We start from the raw sequence: 27637 nt of genomic DNA, 5'->3' as shown, positions 1-27637 counted from the left end.
GAGATGGTCGTCCCCGGTTTTTGGCCATAATGGAAACCGAGGCCGCACATCTAAAAAATGACCAAATCCAAGGCATTTGGTCATGGGAGGAGCCAGCATTTGTAGTACACTGGTTCCCCTCACATGCCAGGACACCAACCGGGCACCCTAGGGGGCACTGCAGTTGACTTTACAAATTGCTCCCAGTTGCATAGCTCCCTTACCTTCGGTGCTGAGCCCCCCAAACCCCCCAAAAAAACCCACTCCCTACAACCTGTGGCACCACTGCCATAGCCCTAAGGGGTGAAGGGGGCACCTACATGTGGGTACAGTGGGTTTCGGTGGGTTTTGAAGGGCTCACATTTACCAGCACAAGTGTAACAGGTGGGGGGGGGGGGGATGGGCCTGGGTCCGCCTGCCTGAAGTGCACTGCAGTACCCACTAAAACTGCTCCAGGGACATGCACACTGCTGTCATGGAGCTGGGTATGACATTTGAGGCTGTGCCATAGAGGCTGGCAAAAAAAATATATTAATCTTTTTTTTTTTAGGGTGGGAGGGGGTTGGTGATCACTGGGGGAGTAAGGGGAGGGCATACCTGATTCCCTACGGTGGTCATCTGGTCAATTTGGGCACCTTTTTTAGGCTTGGTCGTGAAAAAAAATGGACAAAGTAAAGTCGAACCAATGCCCGTCAGGGACGCCCTTCTTTTTCCATTATCGGCCGAGGACGCCCATCTCTTAGCACGCCCCAGTCCCGCCTACACTACGCCTCCCGACACGCCTCCGTGAAGGTAAAATTATGTATCATACCTGATAATTTTCTTTCCCTTAATCATAGCCGATCAATCCATAGACTGGTGGTTGTGTCCATCTACCAGCAGGTGGAGATAGAGAGCATCTTTTGCCTCCCTATATGTGGTCATGTGCTGCCGGAAATTCCCAGTATGGTCGATATCAAAGCTCCATCCGCAGGACTCAGCACTTAGAGAATTACACCAACAAAGGACACTCTGCCCAGCTCACCACCGCCGAAGCGGGGGAGGGGAAATTTCCAGCGCACCACTGCCGGGGCGGTGGGCGGGAAACCACACCCGCCGACGCGGGGGGAACTGGCTTATCCTGCTACCGCAACTGGGGAGGAGCTGGCTTACCCTAACACCGCCGAAGCGGGAGGGATACAAAGCTACCTACAGCCGCATGAAGCGGGAGGGAGCGCCGGCATAATTTAGTTATCAATCCAGCCACCGCTGAAACAGGGGGAGAGGAAGCAGCAGCTCACTGTACACAAATCGTCTCAACTCGAAGAGACTTCAATTGGAAGAACTTGAACACGCAGTCCTCGTGAACAGGAAATGAAGACTGAACTTGAACCTGAAATATAACCAGAACACAAACAATACAGATATCTGGGAGGGGCTATGGATTGATCGGCTATGATTAAGGGAAAGAAAATTATCAGGTATGATACATAATTTTATCTTCCCTATCATCAAGCTGATCAATCCATAGACTGGTGGGATGTACCGAAGCAGTACTCACCCAGGGCGGGACATGGCAATCCCTGAACGCAACACTGAAGCCCCAAACTGGGCCTCGGCCCGAGCAGCCACATCCAAGCGGTAATGTCGTGAGAAGGTATGAGCCAATGACCAAGTAGCCGCTCTGCAAATCTCTTCCAAGGAGACAGATCTGGACTCCGCCAACGAGGCTGCTTGTGCTCTAGTAGAGTGTGCCTTCAGCTGAATAGGCGGAATCTTCCCCGCCGCCACATAAGCTGACACGATCATCTCCTTGACCCAACGTGCCACTGTAAGCTTAGATGCCTACAGACCCTTACAAGGGCCTGCGAACAGCACGAACAGATGATCCGACTTCCGGAAATCATAGGTCACTTCCAAGTATCTGATGATGACCCGTCTAAAATCCAGGTATTTGAGCGCAGGGTACTCCTCTGGGTAATCCTCCCTACGAAAGGAGGTAGGTAAAGCTGCTGATTCACATGGAATCGAGAAACAATCTTGGGCAGGAAGGAAGGCACTGGGCGAATCGATACTCCTGCCTCAGTGAATCGCAGGAACGGTTCTCTACACGAGAGCGCCTGGAGCTCGGAAACTCTTCTGGCTGATGTGATAGCCACCAGGAAGACTGCTTTCAGCGTCAGGTCCTTCAGCGATGCCCTTGGCAAGGGCTCGAAGGGTGGCTTCTGCAAGGCCCGTAGTACCAGATTGAGATTCCACGTAGGCACTATCGAGTGCAGAGGGGGGCGCAGGTGATTAACTCCTTTGAGAAAGCATACCACATCCGGCTGTGAAGCCAGGGAAGCCCCCTTCAGACGACCCCTGACGCAAGCTAGAGCCGCCACCTGGACTTTCAGCGAACTGAGCGACAGGCCTTTCTCCAGCCCCTCTTGCAGGAACGACAACACTGAAGATACTGGAGCAGTGAAGGGCGATATAGAGCCTGCCTCGCACCACGACGCAAAGGTACACCAAACCCTGGCGTAAGTGGTGGAAGTGAAGCGCTTCCTTGCTCTCAGCATAGTGGCGATGACCTTGTCTGAGAAGCCCTTCTTCCTCAGCCGCTTCCGCTCAATAGCCAGGCCGTAAGACCAAAGGGGGAAGGATCCTCCATCACCACGGGACCCTGATGTAAGAGGCCCTGCTCCGCTGGCACCCGCAGAGGGCCGTCCACCGAGAGTCTGACCAAGTCTGCATACCAGGGACGTCTGGGCCAATCTGGACCCACCAGGATCACCCGGCCCAGATGCTTTGCCACCCGGCCTAGCACCCTGCCCATCATGGGCCAGGGCGGGAACACCTAGAGAAGCTCCTGTGCTGGCCACTGCTGGAGAAGAGCATCGACTCCCAGAGATCGAGGGTCCCGTCCTCTGCTGAAAAAACATGGAACTTGGCAATTGGCCGAGGACGCCATCAGATCCAGGCTCGGAGAGCCCCAGCGTTTCGTGATGTCCAAGAACGCCCAAGCAGACAGTTGCTACTCTCCAGGATCCAAGTTATGGCGACTGAGAAAGTCCGCCTTGACATTCATGACTCCCGCAATGTGGGCCGCCGACAGCTGTTCCAGATTCGCTTCCGCCACAGGCATAGCTTCATGGCCTCCTTGGCTAGAGGGGCGCTCCTGGTACCTCCCTGGCGATTGACATAGGCCACAGCCGTGGCATCGTCCGACAGGACCCGTACAGGCCTCAGCACCAGTACTGGGAGAAACTCTAGAAACGCCAACTGAATGGCTCGGAGCTCCAGGAGGTTGATGGACCATTTCGTCTCTGCAGGAGACCAGAGCCCCTGTGCTGTCCGTCCCAGGCAGTGGGCTCCCCAGCCCATCAAGCAGGCATCCGTCGTGACGACAACCCACTCCAGGGTCGTAAGAGGCATTCCTGCGGACAGCTTGCCTGGCCTCAGCCACCAGCTCAGCGCCTTTTCGCACCACTGGATCCAAAGGAAGGCGTACGGCATAATCCTCCGAGACTGGAGTCCACTGCCGCAGAAGAGAGTGCTGTAGTGGTCTCATATGAGCCCTGGCCCAGGGCACTACCTCCATCGTGGCCGTCCTGGAGCCCAACAGCTGCACATAGTCCCAAGCCTGAAGAGTAGAGGAGGCTAGGAACTGGCCCACCTGGGTCTGAAGCTTGACGCTCCGGTTCTCCGGCAGGAACACTCTGCCCACTTGGCTGTCGAATCGAACTCCCAGATACTCCAGGGACTGAGTCGGGCGCAGCTGGCTTTTCTCCCAGTTGATGATCCATCCCAGGGAGCTCAGAAGAACAATGACCCTGTCTGTAGCTCTCCCGCACTCCGCATAGGAAGGGGCTCGGATCAGCCAGTCGTCCAGATAGGGATGGACTTGCACTCCCTCCTTGCGGAGGAAGGCCGCGATGACCACCATTACTTTGGAGAAGGTCCGCTGAGCCGTAGCCAACCCGAACGGCTCTGAACTGGAAGTGTCGGCCCAGCACTGCAAAGCGCAGAAAGCACTGCAAAGCGCAGAAAGCACTGATGAGGCGGCCAGATGGGAATATGTATGTAGGTAAGCTTCCTTGATGTCCAGGGAGGCCAGGAATTCTCCCTTTTTCACCGCAGCTATTACAGAGCGGAGGGTCTCCATCCGGAAGTGCCGAACTTCCAAGGCCTGATTGACTCCCTTGAGGTCGAGAATAGGCCAAGCAGATCCTTCTTTCTTTGGCACCACAAAGTAAATGGTTGTAGCGCCCCTTGCCAAGCTGATCTACTGGCACCGGGACCACCGCGCCCAAGCGGATCAGGTTGCTCAAAGTCTGCTGCACGGCAGCTGCTTTGACCTGAGACTTGCAAGGAGAGTTTACAAACCCGTTTCTTAGGGGTCGGCAGAACTCTAGCTTGTAGCCGTCTCTGATGACTTCCAGAACCCAAGCGTCTGAAGTTACCCTGGTCCACTTGCCCAGAAACGAGGACAACCTTCCTCCTATCTGCACTGGGCCATGGACCAGGTCCCCGTCATTGGGTACACGACCCTGGGGGCGGTCCGGAGGACGAACCTCCGGGACGGCGGTCCCTATGAAAGGAATGCTGCTTGGGGGAGAAGTTCCGTTTGAAGGAAGCGGAGGCAGAGGAGGCCGACTTGCCCGGGCAATACCGACGGGCTTCCTGGAATCGGCCCTTAGAGGAACCAGGACGGGCACTGCCGGTCCGAGTCCTGACCTCCGGCAACCTCTTGCTCTTGGACGTGCCGAGCTCCGTCACGATCTTGTCTAGCTCGTCCCCAAAGAGTAGCTTGCCTTTAAAAGGCAACTTGGCTAGGCGAGATTTAGAGGCATGGTCAGCAGACCAGTGCTTAAGCCAGAGCCACCGCCGCGCAGAGACTGTCCGAGCCATGCCCTTGGCCGAGGCTCTCAAAACATCATACAGCAAGTCTGCCAAGTAGGCCAAACCCAACTCCAGGGTCGGCCATTCCGCCCTCCAGGAAGGGTCCGAGGGGGAAGCCCGCTGCAAAACAGTCAGGCACGCCCTAGCCACGTAGGAGCCGCAAACCGAGGCTTGCAAACTCAGAGCGGCCACCTCAAAGGACGACTTTAAGGCCGCCTCCATTCTCCTGTCTTGGGCGTCCTTCAGGGCAGTGCCACCTTCCACCGGCAGCGCCGTTTTCTTAGTCACGGCAATGATTAAGGAATCTACCGTGGGCCAGACAAAGGCTTCCCGTTCCTCCTCAGGAAAGGGGTACAGACGGGACATAGCCCTGGCTACTTTCAGGCTCGCCTCAGGGGCATCCCACTGCGCTGAAATTAAGGTCTGCATGGCTTCATGAACGTGGAAGGTTCTAGGCGGGCGCTTCGTTCCCAGCATAATGGCGGAGCCAGTAGAGGCTGAGAGAGAGCCTTCCTCCGGAGAGGCAACCTTCAAAATGCTCATGGCCTGCACAAGTAGGTTGGGCAAATCCTCTGAGCGAAAAAGCCGCAGTGCAGAGGGGTCGTCCGCTCCATCCGAGCGAGGATCAGTCTCTTCCATCGATTCCGCTAAGGATCTCTGGGAGAACTCAGACACGCTGCCGTCATCCACATCAGAGGAGACCGAGTCCCCCGAGGGTGGAAGATCCACCCGAGGGCGCTTAAGCATAGAAGTCTCATCACCCCGATCAGAGAGGTGGGCAGGGGCAGTGTTCTGCATAAGAAAGGCTTGATGCAGCAGCAAAATGAACTCAGGGGAAAAACCCCCCAGTCTGTGCATTTCTGCAGCCTGTGCCGTGGCCCTAGAGGCGCCCTCCATCTGCGCTCCCAATAGCGGGGGAGAGGAGTGTTGCGCATCCAAAATGGCGTCCGGCGCCAAACTCCAAGAAGGAGCCGCGCGGGAAGAAGGGCGTTTAATTTCGCCAACTTCTTACTGTCGCCCGATTCAAGGGCGACCAAGCTGTTAACGTCTCCCATCTTGAGGGCGGCCCAAGAAGAAGCCGTCCGAGCCGCATGGCCGGTCACGACCGGGAGGGCGGCCAGTGGGGGATGGGCGCCTAAGGCGGGAAAGGCCGCCGCGCCGGAGGAAAAACCGGTGAGCTCTCCCGGTTCCGAAAGGGCGACTCTACCTTCGATCCCCCCGCTTCCCCGCTAGGCGCGCGAACGCGTTCCGGGGAGCGTCTTTTCACGCCCTTGCCATCCGAGGCCATAGCCACATGGAGACCGTTCGGGGAACCCCCTGCCCGCTAGTAAAAGGTAAAAATTACCTGCTTCTTGCTCCGAGCAGCGACGACTTGTTCCAGTGAGCAGCTGCAAATGGACGTCCTTTTTGAACGTTTAAAAAAAATTTTTTTTTTTTTGTTTAACGGAGCCAGCGGGAGGGGGGAGAAAAGGAGGGACCTGGCACCACCAGATTTGCACTTGCTCACGAAGAGCCCTCAACCCCAGATACTCAACAAAACCTAAACAATTAGGCTTGGAGACCTAGCCAGAGCTGCTGCTGTGTGACCACACACCTGCTGAGATAGAGAACATACTGGGGAATTTCCGGCAGCACATGACCACATATAGGGAGGCAAAAGATTGTTCTCTATCTCCACCTGCTGGTAGATGGACACAACCCACCAGTCTATGGATTGATCGGCTTGATGATAGGGAACTTTGGTTGTCCCCATGACGGACTGCAGTTGAAGCCACCCAAAATTGGCTTTCGATTATGCCGATTTGGGCGACCCTGAGAGAAGGATGCCCATCTCCCGATTTGTGTCAGAAGATGGGTGCCCTTCTCTTTTGAAAATAAGCCTGACAGTCATCATACAACAGTGACTATTGGTCAGATTCAGCATGTACACACATCAGATTCTAGAGAGTGCTCTTCTCTGTGGCCACTGACCAACTACTATCATTATAATAGCTAGATAAATGGATGGTGGATCCTCTTCTACTTCTATCCCTCTGCCTGTCGGCGTACCTCAGGGTTCTGTTCTTGGTCCCCTCCTCTTTTCTATCTACACTTCTTCCCTTGGTTCATTAAACTCATCCCATGGCTTTTCCTACCATCTCTATGCTGATGACTCCCAAATCTACCTTTCTACCCCTGATATCTCACCTTGCATCCAAACCAAAGTTTCAGCGTGCTTGTCTGACATTGCTGCCTGGATGTCTCAACGCCACCTGAAATTAAATATGACCAAAACCGAGCTTCTCATTTTCCCCCCAAACCCACCTCCCCGCTCCCCCCGTTTTCTATTTCTGTTGATGGCTCTCTCATTCTCCCTGTCTCCTCAGCTCGAAACCTTGGGGTCATCTTTGACTCTTCTCTCTCCTTCTCTGCTCATATCCAGCAGACCGCCAAGACCTGTCGTTTCTTTCTTTACAACATCCGTAAAATCTGCCCCTTTCTTTCCGAACACTCTACCAAAACCCTCATCCACACCCTTGTCACCTCTCGTTTAGACTACTGCAATCTGCTTCTTGCTGGCCTCCCACTTAGTCACCTTTCCCCTCTCCAGTTGGTTCAAAACTCTGCTGCCCGTCTCGTCTTCTGCCAGGGTCGCTTTACTCATACTACCCCTCTCCTCAAGACCCTTCACTGGCTCCCTATCCGTTTTCGCATCCTGTTCAAACTTCTTCTACTAACCTATGAATGTACTCACTCTGCTGCTCCCCAGTATCTCTCCACACTCGTCCTTCCCTACACCCCTTCCCGTGCACTCCGCTCCATGGATAAATCCTTCTTATCTGTTCCCTTCTCCACTACTGCCAACTCCAGACTTCGCGCCTTCTGTCTCGCTGCACCCTACGCCTGGAATAAACTTCCTGAGCCCCTACGTCTTGCCCCATCCTTGGCCACCTTTAAATCTAGACTGAAAGCCCACCTCTTTAACATTGCTTTTGACTCGTAACCACTTGTAACCACTCGCCTCCACCTACCCTCCTCTCTTCCTTCCCATTCACATTAATTGATTTGATTTGCTTACTTTATTTATTTTTTGTCTATTAGATTGTAAGCTCTTTGAGCAGGGACTGTCTTTCTTCTATGTTTGTGCAGCGCTGCGTATGCCTTGTAGCGCTATAGAAATGCTAAATAGTAGTAGTAGTAGGTTAAACATTAGGGAAAATAGATCCTGGATTATTGGCAGTTATGCAAATATGTAAACACACAAATGCATATATATTGGTATTTTGGTAATTAAATGTTGGCGCCCTCCTGACGGAATTGCTCTCTATGTGTTCAAGACACATATTCTAAAATCGATTAAACTATAGACTAACAGCCATCAAGAAGAAGTGGCATAGGCAAAGTCAGATATGCAAGTAAGCAGTTATGATGTACACATGACATATTTTGATATATTTGAAGTGTCAGAATCTAAGATAAGAATTGATTCAGTACACTCAGCATTTTTCCTTTCACACATCTAGATGTAAAGAGAATTTGCTCTTTATATATTTCTTACCTTATCACCTTTATCGCCTCTTGCACCAGGATTCACACCAACTCCGCTGTCTCCTTTAGGACCAGTGGGATCAAGCCCCCCTTTCTCTTTGACTAAAACTGAAAATTTAAAGGATAAATTGCTGTTCAGAAAAACATATCATCACTATGATTCAATTTGTTATCTCCTAATTTACTTCATTAATTGTATTTATGCCTATATTTGGTCATTTTACTGTTGTTATGATGTTAACAGAATTGCAAGTTTCACGTCAAGCTGTACATCACCTTGGGTGAATCTTTTCATAAAGCTGGATAATAGATCCCAATAAATAAATTCAATGTAAGAATACATAAAGACAAACTTTAAAATAATGTAGGTTTATTTACAGATTTGATATACCATTGACAATAAATTGGTGTACTATAGTAAAATAAAAATGCAACTTTAAGTAAGTGAACGATAATAAAATTGAAACAAAAAATGCACAAACTTTACAATCAGAGTAAAATTAGCTTTATTTATTTATTTATTACATTTGTATCCACATTTTCCCACCTATTTGCAGGTTCAATGCGGCTTACAGAGTTTGGTTATGACAATCATTCCATCATATCAGATACAATTAGTGATGTACAAAGATTGAGTAAGGGAAGAGAGAGGGAAGGTGTTAGGGAGGATAGAAGATGGACTTTAGTGATTGGGTGGATTGGTGAGGTAGTTGTGTAAGGCTACGGGTTCTCTTTGTAGGCCTTGTTGGAGATGTGTCTTCAAAGATTTGCGGAAGTTAGTTATTTCATCTATCGCTTTCAGGGCTATAGGTAATGCATTCCACAACTGCGTGCTCATGTAAGAAAAGGTGGTGGCATGTATCAGCTTGTATTTCAGTCCTTTACAGCTTGGGAAGTGCAGATTGAGAAATTTGCGGGATGACCTTTTGGCGTTTCTGGGAGGCAAGTCCACAAGGTTTAGCATGTAGATTGGGGCGTCTGCGTGAATGAGTTTGTGTATAATCATGCAGACCTTGAGTGGGAGCCAGTGGAGTTTCTCTCTTAGGGGTTTAGCACTTTCATATTTAGTTTTTCCAAATATGAGTCTGGTGGCGGTATTCTGGGTTGTTTGGAGTTTTTTGATAGTCTGTTCTTTGCAGCCAGCATACAATGCGTTACAGTAGTCCAGATGACTTATTACCATTGACTGTACCAGGGTACGGAAGATATATCTCGTCCTTTGAGGCAGCCGCTCTGAGTTTCCACATGGAGTGGAACATCTTTTTTGTTGTGTTCTTCACGTGAGCATTGGGTGTGAAATTTCGGTCAATGGTAACTCCAAGAATTTTTAGATTTTGTGCGACAGGGAGAGAACAGTATGGTGTGGTTATGATGGAGTAGTTGTTTTTGTTATGTTGTGAGGTGAGTACAAGACATTGTGTTTTTTCTGCGTTGAGTTTTAGCTGGAATGCATCCGCCCAGGAGTGCATGATTTGGAGGCTTTGGTTGATCTCGTTGGTTATTTCGTTTAGATCATGTTTGAATGGAATGTAAATCGTAACATCCTCTGTGTATATGTGGGGGTTAAGGTTTTGATTGGCTAGAAGTTTGGCTAAAGGTAACATCATTAGGTTGAAGAGAGTTGGTGATAGAGGGGATCCTTGGGGAACTCATCCCTTTGGCCAAACCAAATGATATATATACATACATACAAGACTAGGCTAGTCAGTCATCTGTAGCTGCCATATTTGAACACTATACTATAATACATTAATAGTAACACCTGGAATTTTTATAATGCAAAAAATTATTTACATCTGAAATACCAAAAAAAAAAACAAATCCTGTTTTTCTCAAATTCACTGGCTTCTCTGCTGTTATATACTGACTAATCTAATATTTGTTTCAATGAAAAGCTGTTTCTCTGGTTTGCTTTCTCACCTAATCTGAGACACAGGCATTTGTATCTATTATGATGCAGAAAATAAAGTATTTTGTTGCAGAAGCAAACTTTCTTAGAGCAGAAAATACTTAAGTGATATCAAGTACCTCATGAGAGACTCCTGAGAAAATTAGAGTCATGGGATAGAAGGCAGTGTTCTGGTGTGTATTTTTTTTTCAATTTTATTATTGTTCAATTAATAAACTTTTTTTTTTTTTTACTACTGTACACCACTTTATTGTGAATGGCAATCTAGCAAATTTGTAAATAACCTTAAATTATTTTAAAAGTTTGTCTTGAGTTATTCTTACAGGATTATTGGACAGTAAACAGAGGGTAGGGTTAAATGGTCGTTTTTCTCAATGGAGGAGGGTGGAGTGCCATAGGGATCAGTACTGAGACTGGTGCTATTGAACATATTTATAAACGATATGGAAATCGGAAAGACAGAGTGAGGCGATTAAATTTGCATATGACACAAAACTATTCAAGGTTGTTAAAACACGTGCAGACTATGAAATATCACAGGAAGATCTTAGGAAATTGGAAGACTGAGCATCCAAATGGCAGATTAAATTTAATGTGGACAAATACAAGGTGATGCACATTGAAAAGAATAATCTGAATCACACCTTGGGGGTCAGCAATCAAGAAAATGATCTACGTGCCTTTGTAGATAATATGCTGAAATCTTCTGCTGAGTGTGCAGCAGTGGTCAAAAAAAGCAAATAGGAAGCTGGGAATTATTAGGAAAGGGATGGTGAATAAGACCGAAAATACTGTAATGACTCTGTATCACTCCATGATGCACCTTGAGAATTGCGTTCAGTTCTGATTACCATATCTCAAAAAAGATATAGCGGAATTAGAAAAGGTTCAAAGAAGAGCGACTAAAATGATAAAGGGGATGGAACTCTTCTCGTATGAGGAAAGGCTAAAGAGGTTAGGGCTCTTCAGCTTGGAAAAGAGATGGATGAGTGGTGTAGAATGAGTAGAAGTAAATCAACCTTTTACTCATTCCAAAAGTACAAGGACTAGGGGACACTCAAGAAAGTTACATGGAAATGCTTTTAAAACAAATAGGAGGAAATATTTTTCACTCAATGAATAGTTAAGTTCTGGAACTCTTTGCCAGAGGATGTGGTAACAGCAGCTAGCATACCTGGGTTTAAAATGGAATGTTGCCACGATTTGGGTTTCTACCAGGTACTTATGACCTGGCTTGGCCACTGTTGGAAACAGGATACTGGGCTAGATGGACCACTGGTCTGACCTAGTATGGCTACTCTTACGTTCTTCTGCTATATCCTGCTGTACCTTTAAATACAGCCTGCACAGAGGGTCATATTAACGTCATTGAACCTGTGCTGTATGATTTAAGGTATATCCATGTTATTGTGCTGATGCCTGTGATAGAAAGCTGAGCTTGAATGCTGGTCCGTGAAGCAGCTGAATATAAAACCTTATACCATGTAGGATTGGAAAGAGCTTTTCATAGCAGAATAGCCAATAAATGACAGATTTATTTTTACATGTTGGTATTAAGTAAGCAGCAGCAGTGGCGGCATGAAATATTTTGGAATTTTATTTTCTTGTATGCTTATGATACACTTGAAAAGCATATATATTGTTCATTATTTTTGTTCACATGAGATAATGACCCTTGTTTATTGATGGGGGCTGATAATTCAAATTGTGAAACACTAATGAAAGAAGCCAACATATTTGGCTGTTGGCCCCATCTAAGGGTCTCTTTCTCACTATTTTGGTGGGAGTCCTTCCTTATACATCATTTATATTATTTCCCTTGCCATGGAGTTTTCTACTTTTTGAAATTGTACCCATTGGGACTGTACCAAATATTCGTATTAGATTCAATTTGGCCCCAAATACATTATTCATATTCAGTCGAATAGTGATTTTTTCAAACACGAATCCAGGGCTCTACTGTGCTAAATCAAACTGAAAAACACTTGCTGCCAGATTTTATATAAAGTGCTAAGATTTCCTCACAGAAATTGAAGCATATTCCACAACAATGCGAATAACCTAATGTCGGGTTCTCGAGGGCCTTTGCATTCTGTCAGGTCCTTGAGGCAGAACCGGAATACGTGAGCCCTTGGACCACTGCCGAGGAGCGGCAGCGGCAGGCAAGACCACCCTGGAAATGGATACATGGAAGGACAGGGCTGGACCTCTGGACTGGAGTTGGGACTGAGGCAGGCAACTGGGACTGAGGCAGGCAACTGGAACCGGCAGCACAGGAACAGCTTCACCTGCACCTGACCACCGTTCCCCTGGAGTTGAGCTCCAGCGTGCGGGTAGCCAGCAGGACTTGCACGACGAGGCCGGAACTGGAGATCCAGAGGACCCACCCTGGGTCAGGGAACACGAGGAAGCTAGACTAACTACTAGACTCAGACTGAAGGCTGCTGTGCTGCCACTAGCAAAGAACACAAGACAGACCAAGGAGAGAAAATGAACAAAGCATAACAGGAGGAAGGACTAGGGCACACAGCAAGCTAGGCAGAACGGGGTTCAGGGAATACCCGCAGGGTAAACTCACTAGCTAGGCAGAGGCAGGATACAGGATAAACACCCAGGAAATACACACTAGCTAGACAGAGACAGGATTCAGGATGTACACTCAGGATATACAAGCAGGGTTCAGGATAACCCTCAGGGTAAATGCCCTAGCTAGGCAGAAGCAGGGTTCAGGATATACCCTCAGGATATACAAGCAGGGTTCAGGATACGCACTCAGGGTAAACGCCCTAGGTAAGCAGAGGCAGGGTTCAGGATAAACCCTCAGGGTAAACGCCCAAGCTAGGCAGAAGCAGGGTTTGACAGGAACCGGCAGAGATCAGGGCTGGCAGCAAGCGAGGAAAGTCAGGAACAAGAAGGAGTCAAACTCGTCAGGCAAACAGAAGGAGTAACCAGGAACTAACAGGGCTGGCAGCAGGTGAAGAGTATATCGGGGTTCAGGCAATAGTCAGAGACAGGCAGCAAGCAGAGAGTATCGGGGTTCAGGCAATAGTCAGAGACAGGCAGCAGACAATAGAATACACCAGGAACTAGCAGAGTCAGGCTGAAGCTACAGACTCCCACCACCAACCGAGGGAGAGTGGCTGAAGGCTTCAGACTCCAAACCCAGAGCAGGGGAGTAGAAGGACAAGCAGTCCACAGACACAGAGTAGCAGGGCAGAGCCCCCCATGGAAGGACTAGCAGTCCACAGACACAGAGTAGCAGAGCAGAGCCCCCCACGGAAGGACTAGCAGTCCACAGACACAAACAGAAGGGCAGAGCCCACACAGAAGGACTAGCAGTCCACAGACACAAAGAGAAGCTAGGCCAGAACCCAGAGAAAGGCTAAGCAGTAGTGCAGCAGAACACTAACTAACCTGACCTAAAGGCATAACACCATGCAAAGGCCCTGAATGCTAGCACAGCACTTCCTTATGAAGGTCCTCACTGATGATGTCACCTGCGCAGGACAGGAGCAGGAAACACACTCACCCCAAGGGGAGGCTGGGAACACATAGGAAGTGACAGGAAAGACAAGCAAGAGCCATCTTGGAAGCTGGCACAGAGTAGGCGGCAGCCATCTTAGATGCTGGCTCCCCAGAGAGGCATAGCCCACACAGGTGAGGTCTAGTGAGGTAATCAGCACACAGAGCCAGAGACAAAACTAACACAGAGACAGACAGAAGCCAGCACAGAGGCTGACCCTCAGAAACAAGGTAAGGCTGAGGGTGATCACGGCCACAGACGTGACACCTAATTGGTTAACAAGCCAATCAGAGTTGATAATTTCCAATTAACAGGCAACTGACACTAATTGGCACTATTAGAATTTACACAAAGAACTGTCTAGACATATAATGTGCTGTGCGTAAATTCTAAGTCACACAGTTCAAAAGGGATGTAGCCCTGGGCATGGAACGGGCAAGTCATGGGCATTTCTAAAATCTATGTGCACTGTTATAGAATACACCCAGTCCACGCCTAATTTAGGCATCAGCATTTACACCAAGTTTTACTTGGCAGAACTGCCCGCGACTAAATTTAGTCACATGGACAGGCGTTCAGCGTATTCTATAAACCACGTGGAAATTAGGCTTATTTTTAAAAATACGCCTAAGTTAAGGCATACTTTATAGACTGACCGTAGGCAAATTTCATTTCAGCACCAAAGTTTTTGGCATGCCATATAGAATCTAGTCCTTGATCACTTCCCCTTACTCCCCCAGTGGTCACCAACCCCACCCCCCCCCCCCCCCCCAAAAAAAAAATGTTTTAATATTTTTTTGCCAGCCTGAAATGTCATACCCAGCTCCCTGACAGCAGTATGCAGGTCCCTGGAGCAGTATTTAGTGGGTGCAGTGCACTTCAGGCAGGTGGACCCAGGTCCATCCCCCCCTACCTGTTACACTTGTGGTGGTAAATGTTAAGCCCTCCAAAACCCCCCAAAACCCACTGTACCCATATGTAGGTGCTCCCCTTCACCCATATGGGCTATGGTAATGGTGTACAATTGTGGGAAGTGTTTTGGGGGGGGATTTGGGGGGTTCAGCACCCAAGGTAAGGGAGGTATGCATCTGGGAGCAATGCAGTGGCCCCTAGGGTGCCCGGTTGGTGTCCTGGCATGTGAGGGGGATCAGTGCACTACAAATGCTGGCCCCTCCCATGACCATCTGGGCCAATGCAGTGCCCCCTAGGGTGCCCGGTTGGTGTCCTGGCATGTGAGGGGAACCAGTGCACTACAAATGCTGGCCCCTCCCATGACCAAATGCCTTGGATTTGGCCGGGTTTGAGATGGCCGGCCTTGGTTTCCATTATCGGCGAAAAACGATGCCGGCCATCTCAAACCCAGCCATCTCTGACATTTGGCCGGCCTGAACCTTATCATCGAAATGAAAGATGGCCGGCCATCTTTTTCGATAATATGGTTCGCGACTGCTCTTTGTGGTGCCGGCCAAATAGATGGCCGGCGCCGTTCCATTATGCCCCTCCACGTCTCATTAAATCAATGCTTCTGTATATCCTCTATAATGACCTTTATAATACTCTACCATTTTCCCTAGCACCAATGTCATGCTTACCGGTCTATAATTTCTTATTTAATATCGTACACCGCTTTGATTCCTGCACTGAAAGGCAGTATAGTAAGTACCTAATAAACAAACAAACCCTTTTAAAAAATTGGAGTTACATTGGCCACCCTCCAATCTTCCAGTACCACTGTTATTTTAAAGATAAATTACATATTACCAACAATAGCTTGCATGTTAATTTTTCAATTCTATCAGTACTATGGGATATATACCATCCAGTCCTGGTGATCTTCAATTTGTAAATTTGCCCATCTCCCAGGTTGTTTCAGTTTCTCTGACTCATCAGCACTGAATACTATTTCTGGTGCTGGTATCTCTCCTGCATCTTCCTCGGTGAAGATCTAGGAGAGACACAAGTTGCCATGAGGCAAAAAATTCATTTAATCTCTCTGCTATGGCCTTGTCTTCCCCAAGTGCCTCTTTTACCCCTTGGTCATCTAGCGGTCCAACTGATTCTTTTACCAGCTTTCACTATGAGTTCTTTTACTCCAATGCAATCTCTCTGCTATGGCCTTGTCTTCCCCAAGTGCCTCTTTTACCCCTTGGTCATCTAGCGGTCCAACTGATTCTTTTACCAGCTTTCACTATGTGTTCTTTTACTCCAATGCAATCTTCTTTTCAAAGTCTATCTTTGTCTTCCTTATCAGAACTTTGCATTTGACTTGCTAGTCCTTATGCTGTTTCCTACTATTTTCAGTTGGATCCTTCTTCCATTTTCTAAAGGATTTTCTCTTAGCTCTAATAGCTTCGTTCACCTCACTTTTTAATCATGCTGGCTATCGTTTGGCCTTCTGCCTTCCTTCCTTCTTTAATACATGGAATATATCTGGTCTAGGCTTCTATGAATTGGTATTTTTGAATAGAATCCACATCTGATGTAAATTTTTGACCTTTGCAGTTACTTCTCTAAGTTTTTTTTTTTTTTTTTACTATACTACTCATAGTCTCCTTTTTTAAAGTTATAAGCTAACATATTGGATTTCCTGTGTTTGTAGTGTGGATTTGGTGAATGAATAGTTAATTTTTAAGCCTAAAAATTAAAGGAAAAATAATCCTCATTTGGTAGTAGAAAATGCTAAGATTAATTTTCTCTTCTCTGACTTCACCTGACCTCAGGAAGGACCCAATCTATGTAGATTGATTGCTCTTTGGGATTTCGAAGACCCCAGGCACCAGCTGCATACCTAGAAGATAAGATTAAATAAGAGATGTTTCTTTTTCCTAAGTCCCAATTTTCAGACTGATTTGTTTATAGTTAAGAAAACACTATATTTCATAGTTCTGAAACTGACCATCTGTATCCCACCTATCAATTTATATTTTATTTGTATGTATTCTTGTTGACCTTTAAATCTTTTAAGACTGATTGTTAGCAGACCTTCTGATTTAAGTTGTTTGTACAAAAATTGCTCATAAAAAAACTGTATATTGCCTCTGGAAAGTAAGAAGTTCATGAAAGATGACTAATTTGCCAATAGTCTTTTCTATGAGGCTTCTTCATTGCTAGCAATACATTTTATTCTGAATAAAGGAATTCTAAATGATCATCCTGCTGTGAAGTGTTAAATCTATTCAGTCAAAATCAAAAGTACTTACTGTAGACATTATATCAAATCGGATCATATTATGATCACTTATTCAATGGCCCCAAGTACCACCACCTCCTGCACCAGATCATGTGCTCCACTAAGGACTACATCTAAAATTGCCCCCATCTTACAAAGCAACATACTAAATGACGGCAGATAAAGACCTTTACAGTCCATCCAGACTGCCCAACAAGATAAACTCATTTTACATGGTATGTGATACTTTATATGTAAACCCAAGTTTGATTTGTCCTTGCCATTCACAGGGCACAGACCGTAGAAGTCTGCCCAGCACTCTTCTTGTACTAAGTTCTGAAGCTAACGTCGAAGCCCCTTAAAATTTACACTCCAGCCCATCCCTATCTATTCAGCCATGATCAGGGCATAGACTGTAGAAGTCTGCCCAGCAGTGGTTTTGTTTCCCAATTACCGGTGTCGCCACCTAATCTCCGCTAAGATTCCGTGGATCCGTTCCTTCTAAACAGGATTCCTTTCTGTTTATCCCACGCATGTTTGAATTTCATTACTGTTTTCATTTCCACCACTTCCCGCGGGAGGGCATTCCATATATCCACCACCCTCTCTGTGAAAAAATGCTTCCTGACATTAGTCCTGAGTCTGCCCCCCTTCAACCTCAATTCATGTCCTCTAGTTCTACCTCCTTCCAGTCTCCAAAAAAGGTTCATTTGCAGATTAATACCTTTCAAATATTTGAATGTCTGTATCATGTCAGACCTGTTTTTCCTTTCCTCCAAGGTATACATGTTCAGGTCAGCATGTCTCTCCTCGTACAGTTTGCAACGCAAATCCCATACCATTTTTGTAGCATTTCTTTGCACCGCTTCCAGTCTTTTTACATCTTTAGCAAGATACGGCCTCCAAAACTGAACACAATATTCCAAGTGGGGCCTCACCAACGACTTGTAGAGGGGCATCAACACATCCTCTCTTCTGCTGGTTATGCCCCTCTCTATACAGCCTAGCATCCTTCTGGCCACGGCCGTCGCCTTGTCGCATTGTTTCTTCACCTTTAGATCCTCAGACACCAACACCCCAAGGTCTCTCTCCTGAGTCGAGCTTACTAATCTCTCCCCTCCTATCCGGTATCTCTCTTTTGGGTTTCTGCACCCCAAGTGCATCATTCTACACCTCTTCGCATTAAATTTTAACTTCTAGACCCTCGACCATACTTCTAAGATTCGGAGATCCCTTCTCATCATTTCTACTCCCTCCAGAGTATCCAGTCTATTGGCTATTTTCGTGTCAACCACAAAAAGGCACAACTTTCGTTCCAACACTCCAGCAATATCTCCCACAAATATATTAAACAGAATAAGCCCCAGCACCGACCCCTGAAGAACTCCACTGAGTCTGAGCGGATTCCATTTACCACCACCCTCTGCTAACTGTCGGTCAACCAGTTTCCTAGCCAGTTCACCACTTCCAGTCCTAATTTCAACACTTTCAGCTTATTCATGAGTCTTCTGTGGGGGACCGTATCAAAGTAGATTACATCTAGCGCACGTCCTTCATCCAGTTCTTTGGCTACCCAGTCAAAAAGTCAATAAGATTCGTTAGGCAGGATTTTCCTTTGGAAAAGCATGTTGCCTCGGGTCCTGTAACCCACTGGCTTCTAGAAAGTTAACTATCCTTTCTTTCAGCAGCAACTCCATTATTTTTCCTACCACCAATGTGAGACTTACCGGTCTGTAGTTTCCCACTTCTTCCCTGTCTCCACTTTTGTGAAGAGGGACCACATCCTCTCATCTCCAATCCCGCGGAACCTCTCCCATCTCTATAGATCTAATAAATAAGTCTTTAAGAGGTCCTTGTTGGTTCCTGAGCCAGCTGCTCCATAAAGAAGTCCTTGATTACATCAAAGAATTTTACCTCCCTAGCATGCACTGATGTTACATTTACCCAGTCAATAACAAGGTAACTGAAATCACCCATTATTATTGTGTTCTCCAGTTTGTTAGCCTCCCTAATTTCTGATAACAACATTTCTTTACCTTTCTGTTCATCCTGGTCAGGTTGGCATTAGTACACATTATTAACCTTTTCCCTTTACATATAAATTTCTATCTATAAGGATTCCAAGATGTATTTTGTGTCTTGCAAAATATTTAGTCTATTCAATTCACGGCCCTCCTTAATGTTTACATTGAGTTCAGACATCCATCACTGTAAACACGGTCCAAAGTGAAGACAACAGATGAACTGTTAGATAGAGGCTTGGTGCAATGATCCTATTGGATTTTCATTATTTACGAACCTTCTGAATGTGACTGCTGGAGAGCACTGAAACATCTGGACATAAATGTATTAAGTTTCAAGCATCTGTGTCACGGATTCAGGGATGGTGAGCCCTTGGACCACAGCTGGAGCTGCGGCAGACAAGTTCCCTGGGCTGGGCACGAGTCAGAGCAAGAACCAAGACAGGACTGGGCAAGACAAGACAAGGCTAGAATAAACCAGGCGTGACTAGGCAAGAATAAACAAGGTAAGACAGAAGTAAAGTACAACAAACAAGACAAGGTCCGGATTCAGATGAAACGAGGAATGCAAGGCAAAGGGCTAGAACTGGAACCCAGGCAGAATAAGGCAAGACATGGAACTTGGTTAAAACTGAGTCCAGACAGGCCAAGACAAGGGCAAGGCAAGGACTGGATCCAGAGAGGACAAGGCAAGGCAAGGCTAGGCACAACTAGACAAAGCAGACAGGCAAGACAGGAGCTGGATCCAGATGAGACAAAGACAGCAAGGCTACAGGGCTAGAACTGAACCCAGACAGAAACAAGGCAAGACAAGGAAACAAGGCTAAAACTGGGTTAAGACAAGGAAAGACTAGGCAGGGCGAGAACTGGATCCAGACACGGCAAAGAGCAAAACATGATAAGGCACAAGACACGGCAGACAAAGCAGGGCTGGAGCTAGGCAAAAGGAACAAACAGAAGCAAAACTAAAGACAAGGCAGGAGTCAGGTTTGGCTACAGGAGGAGCCAGGAGCAGGGTTTGGCTACAGGAAAAGCCAGGAGCAGGGTTTGGCTACAGGAAAAGCCAGGAGCAGGGTTTGGCTACAGGAGGAGCCAGGAGCAGAGTTTGGCTACAGGAGGAGCCAGGAGCAGAGTTTGGCTACAGCAGGAGTCAGGAACACAGGAACTAGGTTTCAGGAGCAAAACTCAGGAACAGGGCTTCAGCAGGGCCAGCGGAACCTGGTAAGCGAGGCAAGCATGGCAGGGGGGTGCCAACCTCTGGAGGGCGCCACAAGCCATGCTTACCGCCTCCCGGGCGGCTCACCTGCAGGCAATTGTCGCAACCCACCTGCCTGCCCTCAGCTCACCGACAGCCCTCCTTTCATTCCTGCCGCCCTGACAGGTTTAAATCTTTTATTTTACCTCAAGTCACAGTGGTGCCGATGGCAGTGAAAGGAGCAGGCTCATCTCTAGCCTTCCCTTCCTTCTCAATGTCCCGCCTTCTTCTGACGCAATGTTCTCTTTCCGCGAGGGCGGGACACTGAGAGGAAAGGGAAGGCTAGAGAGAGACACCACTCAAAAAAAGAGGAAACCTACTTCAGTTGCCCTCTTTCTCACTGAGCTTACTGTGGTTGTCTGGAGAAGAGAATAAAAATCCTCTTTCAGTAGAAGATTTAGCAATAACAGGTGTTTGTTCATCCAGAAGATGAGGAATACAGTGGAGCTACTGCTGCTGTAAACTAAAACATAACAGTGATCAAACAATAGCCAAAAATGGAATCACCAATTCATAGTGCATCTGCTAATCTAAAATTAACATCCTCTGGTAAGCTTGAGGCACAAAGACATGAAAGTCATCAAGCAGAAATGACAAAAGTTGAGATTCCAAAGAAATATTAATTATGGGAAAATTAGGTTCTTACCATGATAATTTTCTTTCCTTTAGTCATAGCAGATGAAGCCATTACGTATGGGTTGTGTCCATCAACCAGCAGGGGGAGATAGAGAGCACTCAACTTTTCTCAGTGCCTCATGGCCAGCTAGCTCCACTGCCTCTTCAGTATTTGAAGCTTCCAAAGCAGTATGGCAAACCGCAATGGGAATAACATGAACTTTCCTCACAGCGAACGATGCCCCTTAACAAGGGCATGAACTCAAAAAAGGAGGGAATGAACTCATCCTCCTGGAGGGAATAAACTCGTCCTCCACTTTGTATAAACGGAGGGAATACTTGCATCCTCCTAGAGGGAATAAACTCATCCTCCCAAAACATGAACTGGAGGGAATGAACTCATCCTCCTATAACTATAACAAGAATCCTGAAGACTGTTTTCCGACTCCCCAAGGAAGGAATATAACTTCAGGACACAAGAACAGCACCTAAAATCAGAATCACTGCAATACAGACAATCATACAGGGAGGGCTCATGGCTTCATCTGCTATGACTAAAGGAAAGAAAATTATCAGGGTAAGAACCTAATTTTCCCTTCCTTGTCATCAAGCAGATGAAGCCATTACGTATGGGATGTAACAAAGCAATCCCTAAATAGGGTGGGAACAAGCCACACCACGCGCTAGCACCTGTGCTCCAAAACGCGCATCCCTCCTGGCAGCCACATCCAGCCTGTAATGTCGGGCGAAAGAGAGCTTAGAAGCCAGGTTGCAGCACTGCAAATCTCATGAAGAGATAGTGCTCCAGTTTCCGCCCAGGAAGAGGAAATCACTCTTGTGGAATGTGCCTTAAAGGCTTCAGGCGGAGCCCGGCCAGACAGCAGATATGCTGAAAAGATAGCTTCTTTGAGCCAATGGGCAATAGTGGCTTTAGACGCTGAAGACCCTCTGCGAGGACCTGCAAACAGCACAAAAAGATGATCAGAGGTCCTGAAAGAATTTGTAATTCACAGATACTGCAACAGAGTCCTGCGCACATCCAAAAGGTGCAACTGCCCAAATGAACCTGGAAACTGCTCCTCAACAAAGGAGGGAAGAAAAACAGGCTGGTTTAGGTGAAATGCTGAAACCACCTTAGGCATGAAGGAAGGCACGGTCCGAACCGTGACCCCTGACTCTGAGAATTGCAGAAAAGGGCCTCTACAGAACACTGCCTGGAGCTCTGACACCTGTCTCGCCGAGGTAATGGCCACTAAAAAGACGGCCTTCAGTGTCAAATCTTTCTCTGAAGGGACTTCCAGTGGAGCCGTGATCCAAGATGGCCGCCGAGGAGTGAGCTCCGCGAGACCCCTGGCGAGGCCCCCGGGATCGAGGTCGCTGGACCCCCCCCCAAACAAGAGTGCAGTTCAGGACGGAGTAGGGGAACGATGGGGGAGAGGCGCGACAGTGGCGAGCAACATTGGGAGACCCGGGGAACCCTCCTGAAGCTCAGCCGACACAGGACAAGATGGCGGCCGGAGCGGGAGAGCGGCGCTGTAGTTGAGACGGATTGCGCTCTCCCTCCCCACCTCAGCGGGTAGCCTGCAGCAGAGGCACTAGTGGGAGAGAGTGCCGAAGAGTGGAGATTGGCGGGACCGGAATAAATTGAAGCTTGGGATGCATCCCTTCTTCCCCTCCCCCCCGACTCGTGGTGCATATGCAGGGAGAGATACGAGCAACAGAAGCGGGGGAGGTGAGGACAGTAGAGAGGAGAAGGGGAGTGCTCCAGTGAGAGGAAGAGAACCCCGGGACCAGCTGAGACAAGGAGGCAGTAGCCTCAGGAGAGACTGGCCAGATAGCAGCTTGAGTAGTCCACCAGTCATAGCAGCAGAGGGGCCCCGCGGTAGGGAGTGGCTCGCCCTTGGAGTCATAGCATTGGGCACAGAGCAGAGTCCACTGCCGGTGAGGTAGCTGCGGGACACCAGATCAAGTGAAGCAGCTACATTAGGGATATCCTTGAAAGTACTGACTAGTGCTAAAAAAGGAGACGAGTGCAAAGCAAACAGTTGCAGCCCAAAGAAGTCGGGAGGAGGAGGAGGGGGAACAAAGAGAGCAGCGCTCCAAGATGCCACCGAGAAAGAGCCTCGAAAAATTTAGATACACGGCGGACCCTGCTGGTAAGGGGAAACCAGAGACAGCAGGTAATAGCCAAGGAGCGGAGAAGCTGAGTGATAACCCATCGGACTCAGAAGAGGAGACTCACAGAGAAGAGGGGGAAAACACTGAAGAGATTTTGAAAGCTGAGGTGGTGGGCTGGTTTAAAGAACTGAAGTTGGAGCTGGCGGGATACCGAACAGATGTCCAAAATACGCTCAGGGAGATGCGGGCGGAGATCCAAGACTTGGGAACACGAGTGGAGGAGGTGGAGGAACAACTTGAACGTGTGCAGGTGGAAGCAAAGGAAAAAAAGATGGAGACGTATGTCAACACAGCGGAGATCCAACAATTAAAAGACCAGGTGGAAGATCTGGAAAATAGATCCCGCCGCAATAACCTGTGGTTCAAAGGAATCCCAGAGCTAGACATTTTTACTAACTCGGAGGCCGTGATAAAGGAACTGTGTCAGTTTATCCTGAATCCAGAAGAGGAGGGTGCGCAGCAGGAGATCCGCCTACAAAGAGTGCACCGAAGCACGGGGCCACAGCGAGATTTGGCACCTAGAGATATTATCGCCTGCTTCTTAGACTTTCCCACCAAAGAACGGATTTTGGCTAAAGCCAGGCAACAGAAGGTGATAACATAGAAAACCTACAAGATAGGAGTATATCAAGACCTGGCTGGCGTAACCCTACAAAAAAGAAGGACAATGCGAGACATGACAGGGTTCATGCGAAACAAAGGGATCCGGTACAGATGGCTGTTCCCTTTTGCAGTGTGGCTTACAGTGAAGGGAAAGTCGAAGAAAGTGAAAACGCCGGAGGAAGCATGGGCAGCGCTTAGAGCACTGGGCTGCGAGGGAGTTCCAGTCCAAGAGCAGCAGTCACAAAGGGCAGAGGATCCACGCCCGGACTCGGCATGGCAGGTGGCAGTGAGACGAGGAAAGAAGGGCGACAGAACTACTTCCTGAAGCCTAAGAGAGACAGTACCAGGATGAGTATGAAGGACATGTTCAGGAAATTGACTGCTCTCATGCTGAGGGGAAAGCTGGCCTGGGGAGGGGGTGGTGGGCTGCTGTGGGACATCAGAAGCTGGGAGATAAGAGGAGTAAGATCGAAGGGAGGGAGTTCAGTGTCAAATTTGCTTAATGATGTCAACAAAGAGTATGAGGGATGAAGGGGATGGAAGGATAATAAAGGGAGGTAAGGGCGGTGGGGGGGACCCCAAATGGTATAATAACAGGTAGAGGAGGAGGGGGAGAGGAGGGGCCTGGGGAACTGGGGGCCTGGGGGGGGACGCGGAACCTCCTTTTTGCCTGACAGCAGTAGGCATGTCGGGTAGGGGAGGGATACAGGGAAGGGGGAGAGGGAGGGAGGGACGGGGGGGGGGGGGGGGGGGGAAGGGGGATCAGGGGGAGGGGGGTGATTTGAAGGTAGGTTCCTGGAATGTGAATGGTCTCAATAACCCCGGGAAGAGAGCGAGGGTAATGAAAGAGATCAATAGGGTGCGATGTGATGTGATATTCTTGCAAGAGACACATTTGAGACCCAGATATGGGCATTTGTTATGTTCTAGAGCGTATAACGAGGTGATTGTACACCAGGGGACAGGGGGGAGGAAGGTAGGGGGCGTGGCTATAATGCTTAGACAGACCTGTGGAATGACTAACATGAAGGAATTCAAAGACACAACGGGGAGGTGTGTGGCCATCCGGGGGCTGATACAGGGGAAGGAAGTGACGCTGGTCAATCTATATGCCCCAAATACAGGGCAAGGGGACTTTTTTCGCACACTATGGGAAGAGATTCAAGGGTTTATAGGAGGGCAGGTAATTTTGGGAGGAGATTTCAATATTGCTCCGGACGCGCGATTAGATCACTCGGGAGGAGGGGGGTATCAGTCAGGGCCGGGGAGAAAGGCACTACGAAAATTCTTGGCTAACATGGAGTTGGTGGACAGCTGGAGGATAGTAAGGGGCACACAAAGGGGATACACGTTTTACTCCTATGCAGCTAACTCCTACACCAGGATAGACGGGTTGTGGGTACATCGCAACTGGGCGCCAACAATAGTGAAGACAGAAATAGAACCAATTCACATCTCTGATCATGCTATGATATGGATTAGACTACAGGGATGGGGCTCCAGGAGGAAGAACACCAGGTGGAAACTAAATGAGTCACTCCTGGGAGAGGACCAAGTGAGGGAGGAGGTGAAGACTAGTATACAGGAGTACTGGAGAACAAATGATACAGGGGAAGTGGGGGATGGGATACTGTGGGACGCAATGAAGGCAGTGGTGAGGGATATACTGATTAAATGGGGAGCAAGAAAAAAGAGGGAGCGGGGACAGAAGATGATGGAGTTACGACAAAGATTAAGCAAACTCGAACGAACCCACCAGAGAAACCCGTCCCCCCGGGTGTGGGAGGAGCTCCGGAAAATTAGGGGGGAGCTAGAACAAGGGCAGATGGTGGAGGTGGAATACATGAGGACGAGACTCCGGCAGCAGTTCTTCGAGTTTGCTAATAAATCTAGTGCCATGCTGGCCAGATATCTGAGAGCGAAACGGGTAAAATCTAAGATACAAAAAATCAAAGACGGTAAAGGAGGGTAGTTGTATACAGATCCCGATATAGAGAAGGGATTCCTAAGCTATTATACAGACTTGAATAGAGCTCCAGAGGGAGAGTCGCCTGAGACTGTTGCTGGATACTTAGACTCGCTCCATCTGCAGAGCTTGAGTGAAGAGGGGCGTCAAAAGATGGAGGAACCAATGAGACAGGGGGAGATCAGGGGGGTCATTCTAAAACTCCCCAATGGCAAGGCCCCCGGGCTCGATGGCTTTACAGCAAGATTTTACAAACAATTCGAGGGCCTGGTAAGTCCGTTGTTGGTGAGGGTGGGTAACAGGGTACTGGAGGGAGGGGAGCTCCCGAGATCAATGATGGAGGCAGGAGTGACTGTCATACCTAAACCGGGGAAAGACCCGACGGAGTGCGGGTCCTATAGACCCATCTCATTGCTAAATATGGATGCTAAAATCATAGCTAAGGTGTTGGCCAACAGACTGGGTAGATTGTTACCTACATTAATAGATTCGGACCAAGCCGGTTTTATACCGGGGAGGCAAGTAGGAGACAATATCAGAAGAACATTGCACCTGATGTGGGAGGCCCAGCACACAAGAACTGGGGTAGCTATACTGTCAATAGATGCCGAAAAGGCCTTCGACAGGGTGAATTGGGGTTTCCTGTGGGCAGTGCTTCAGAGAATGGGCTTGGGAGGGAATTTTAGTCTCTGGGTGGAGGCACTGTATAAGAACCCAAAAGCGTGCCTGCATATCAATGGGGGTTATTCGTCCTTTTTCTCAATTGGTAGAGGCACCAGACTGGGGTGTCCGCTGTCCCCACTGCTTTTTGCCCTTTATGTGGCACCATTGGCCGTGGCGATCAGAGACCACCCGGGGGTAAGGGGGATGAGGATTGGTGACCGGGAACACCGCATAGCGCTGTTTGCCGATGACATGCTACTCTATGTGAAAGTCCCGGGAGACACACTGCCGATTATCTTGGGGATATTTGAGGAGTATGAGAAATATGCAGGGCTCAAAATAAATAGGGACAAAAGTGAGATTTTGGGAGTTTCCTTAATGGAGGAGGAGGAGGCAGAGGTAAGAGACCGGTTTGAGTTCAAGTGGGCAAGACAAAGAATTAGGTACCTAGAAATTCAGTTGCCAGGGGATCTAGAGAGGTTATTCTCACTTAACTATGGACGCTTGCAAGAGCAGATACAAAATGACATGTTGAGATGGAAAAACAAATGGTTATCATGGTGCGGGAGGATGGCTGTGATTAAAATGAACGTGCTACCACGCTTATTGTTCCTCTTCTAGACACTGCCAATCGCGGTGCCGAAACCATTTCTTAAGAGGTTGCAGAGTTCCACATTGAAATTCATATGGGGTAATAAGAGACCGCGGCTGGCACAAAGGGTATTGTGGGGGGGAAAGGAGAGGGGAGGGAGAGCGGTCCCCAACTTGGAGTGGTATTATTAGGGTTCTCAATTGAAGATGCTTTTGGATTGGGAACGAGGGTATGGAGAAGCCTGCCATCCAAGTCTAACAAGCTTATTGGCCACAGAGAAAGTTGAAGTCATTGCTGTGGACTTCTGAGAGTCTGGGGAGAGGACATAGAGGGAAGTGTAATCCATTCCTAAGACATCTGCTGGAGGTGTGGGGAGTGTTGAGGAGACGAAGGGGGCACCTAGCAGAGGTGTCATCAATGGCTCACCTTAGGTGGGAGCCTAAATTCATAGCGGGCAAGAAGAATGCCACGTTTGCTAGATGGGAGCTGAGGGGCATGGAGAAATTTAGAGATGGGATGCATGGGAGTGGAATGTGGACCTTTGAGGAGATGAGTGATAGGTATGGGATTCCTGAGGGAGACAGATTTGCACATACACAATTAATACATTTCATGGGGAAGCAGGGATGGAGGGGGGGAATACCACGGGAGGGAGAATGGTTGGAAAACCTGTGGAACATGTTGAGAAAGGTCCCAAAGTCCATCTCTGTGGTGTACCGCTACCTCCAGGGGGAGGAAGAGCGGGCATACCCATTTCAGGGAGCGTGGGAGAG

General features: G+C 48.2%; 1 protein-coding gene across 1 annotated transcript in view; it reads right to left on the bottom strand.

Annotated features, from left to right (window-relative positions):
* Positions 1-27637, bottom strand: part of COL18A1 (collagen type XVIII alpha 1 chain) — a 782170-nt gene that overhangs the window by 569613 nt on the left and 184920 nt on the right. Inside the window, exon 6 of the mRNA XM_030210084.1 lies at positions 8381-8478. Coding sequence (XP_030065944.1) covers positions 8381-8478 — 98 coding nt within the window. The remainder of the gene's footprint in view (positions 1-8380; positions 8479-27637) is intronic.

Source organism: Microcaecilia unicolor, chromosome 7 (assembly GCF_901765095.1).
Source record: "Microcaecilia unicolor chromosome 7, aMicUni1.1, whole genome shotgun sequence".
NCBI classification, from domain to species: domain Eukaryota; kingdom Metazoa; phylum Chordata; class Amphibia; order Gymnophiona; family Siphonopidae; genus Microcaecilia; species Microcaecilia unicolor.
The sequence above is the reverse complement of the archived record's forward strand: the minus strand, read 5'-3'. Positions and strand labels throughout refer to the sequence as shown.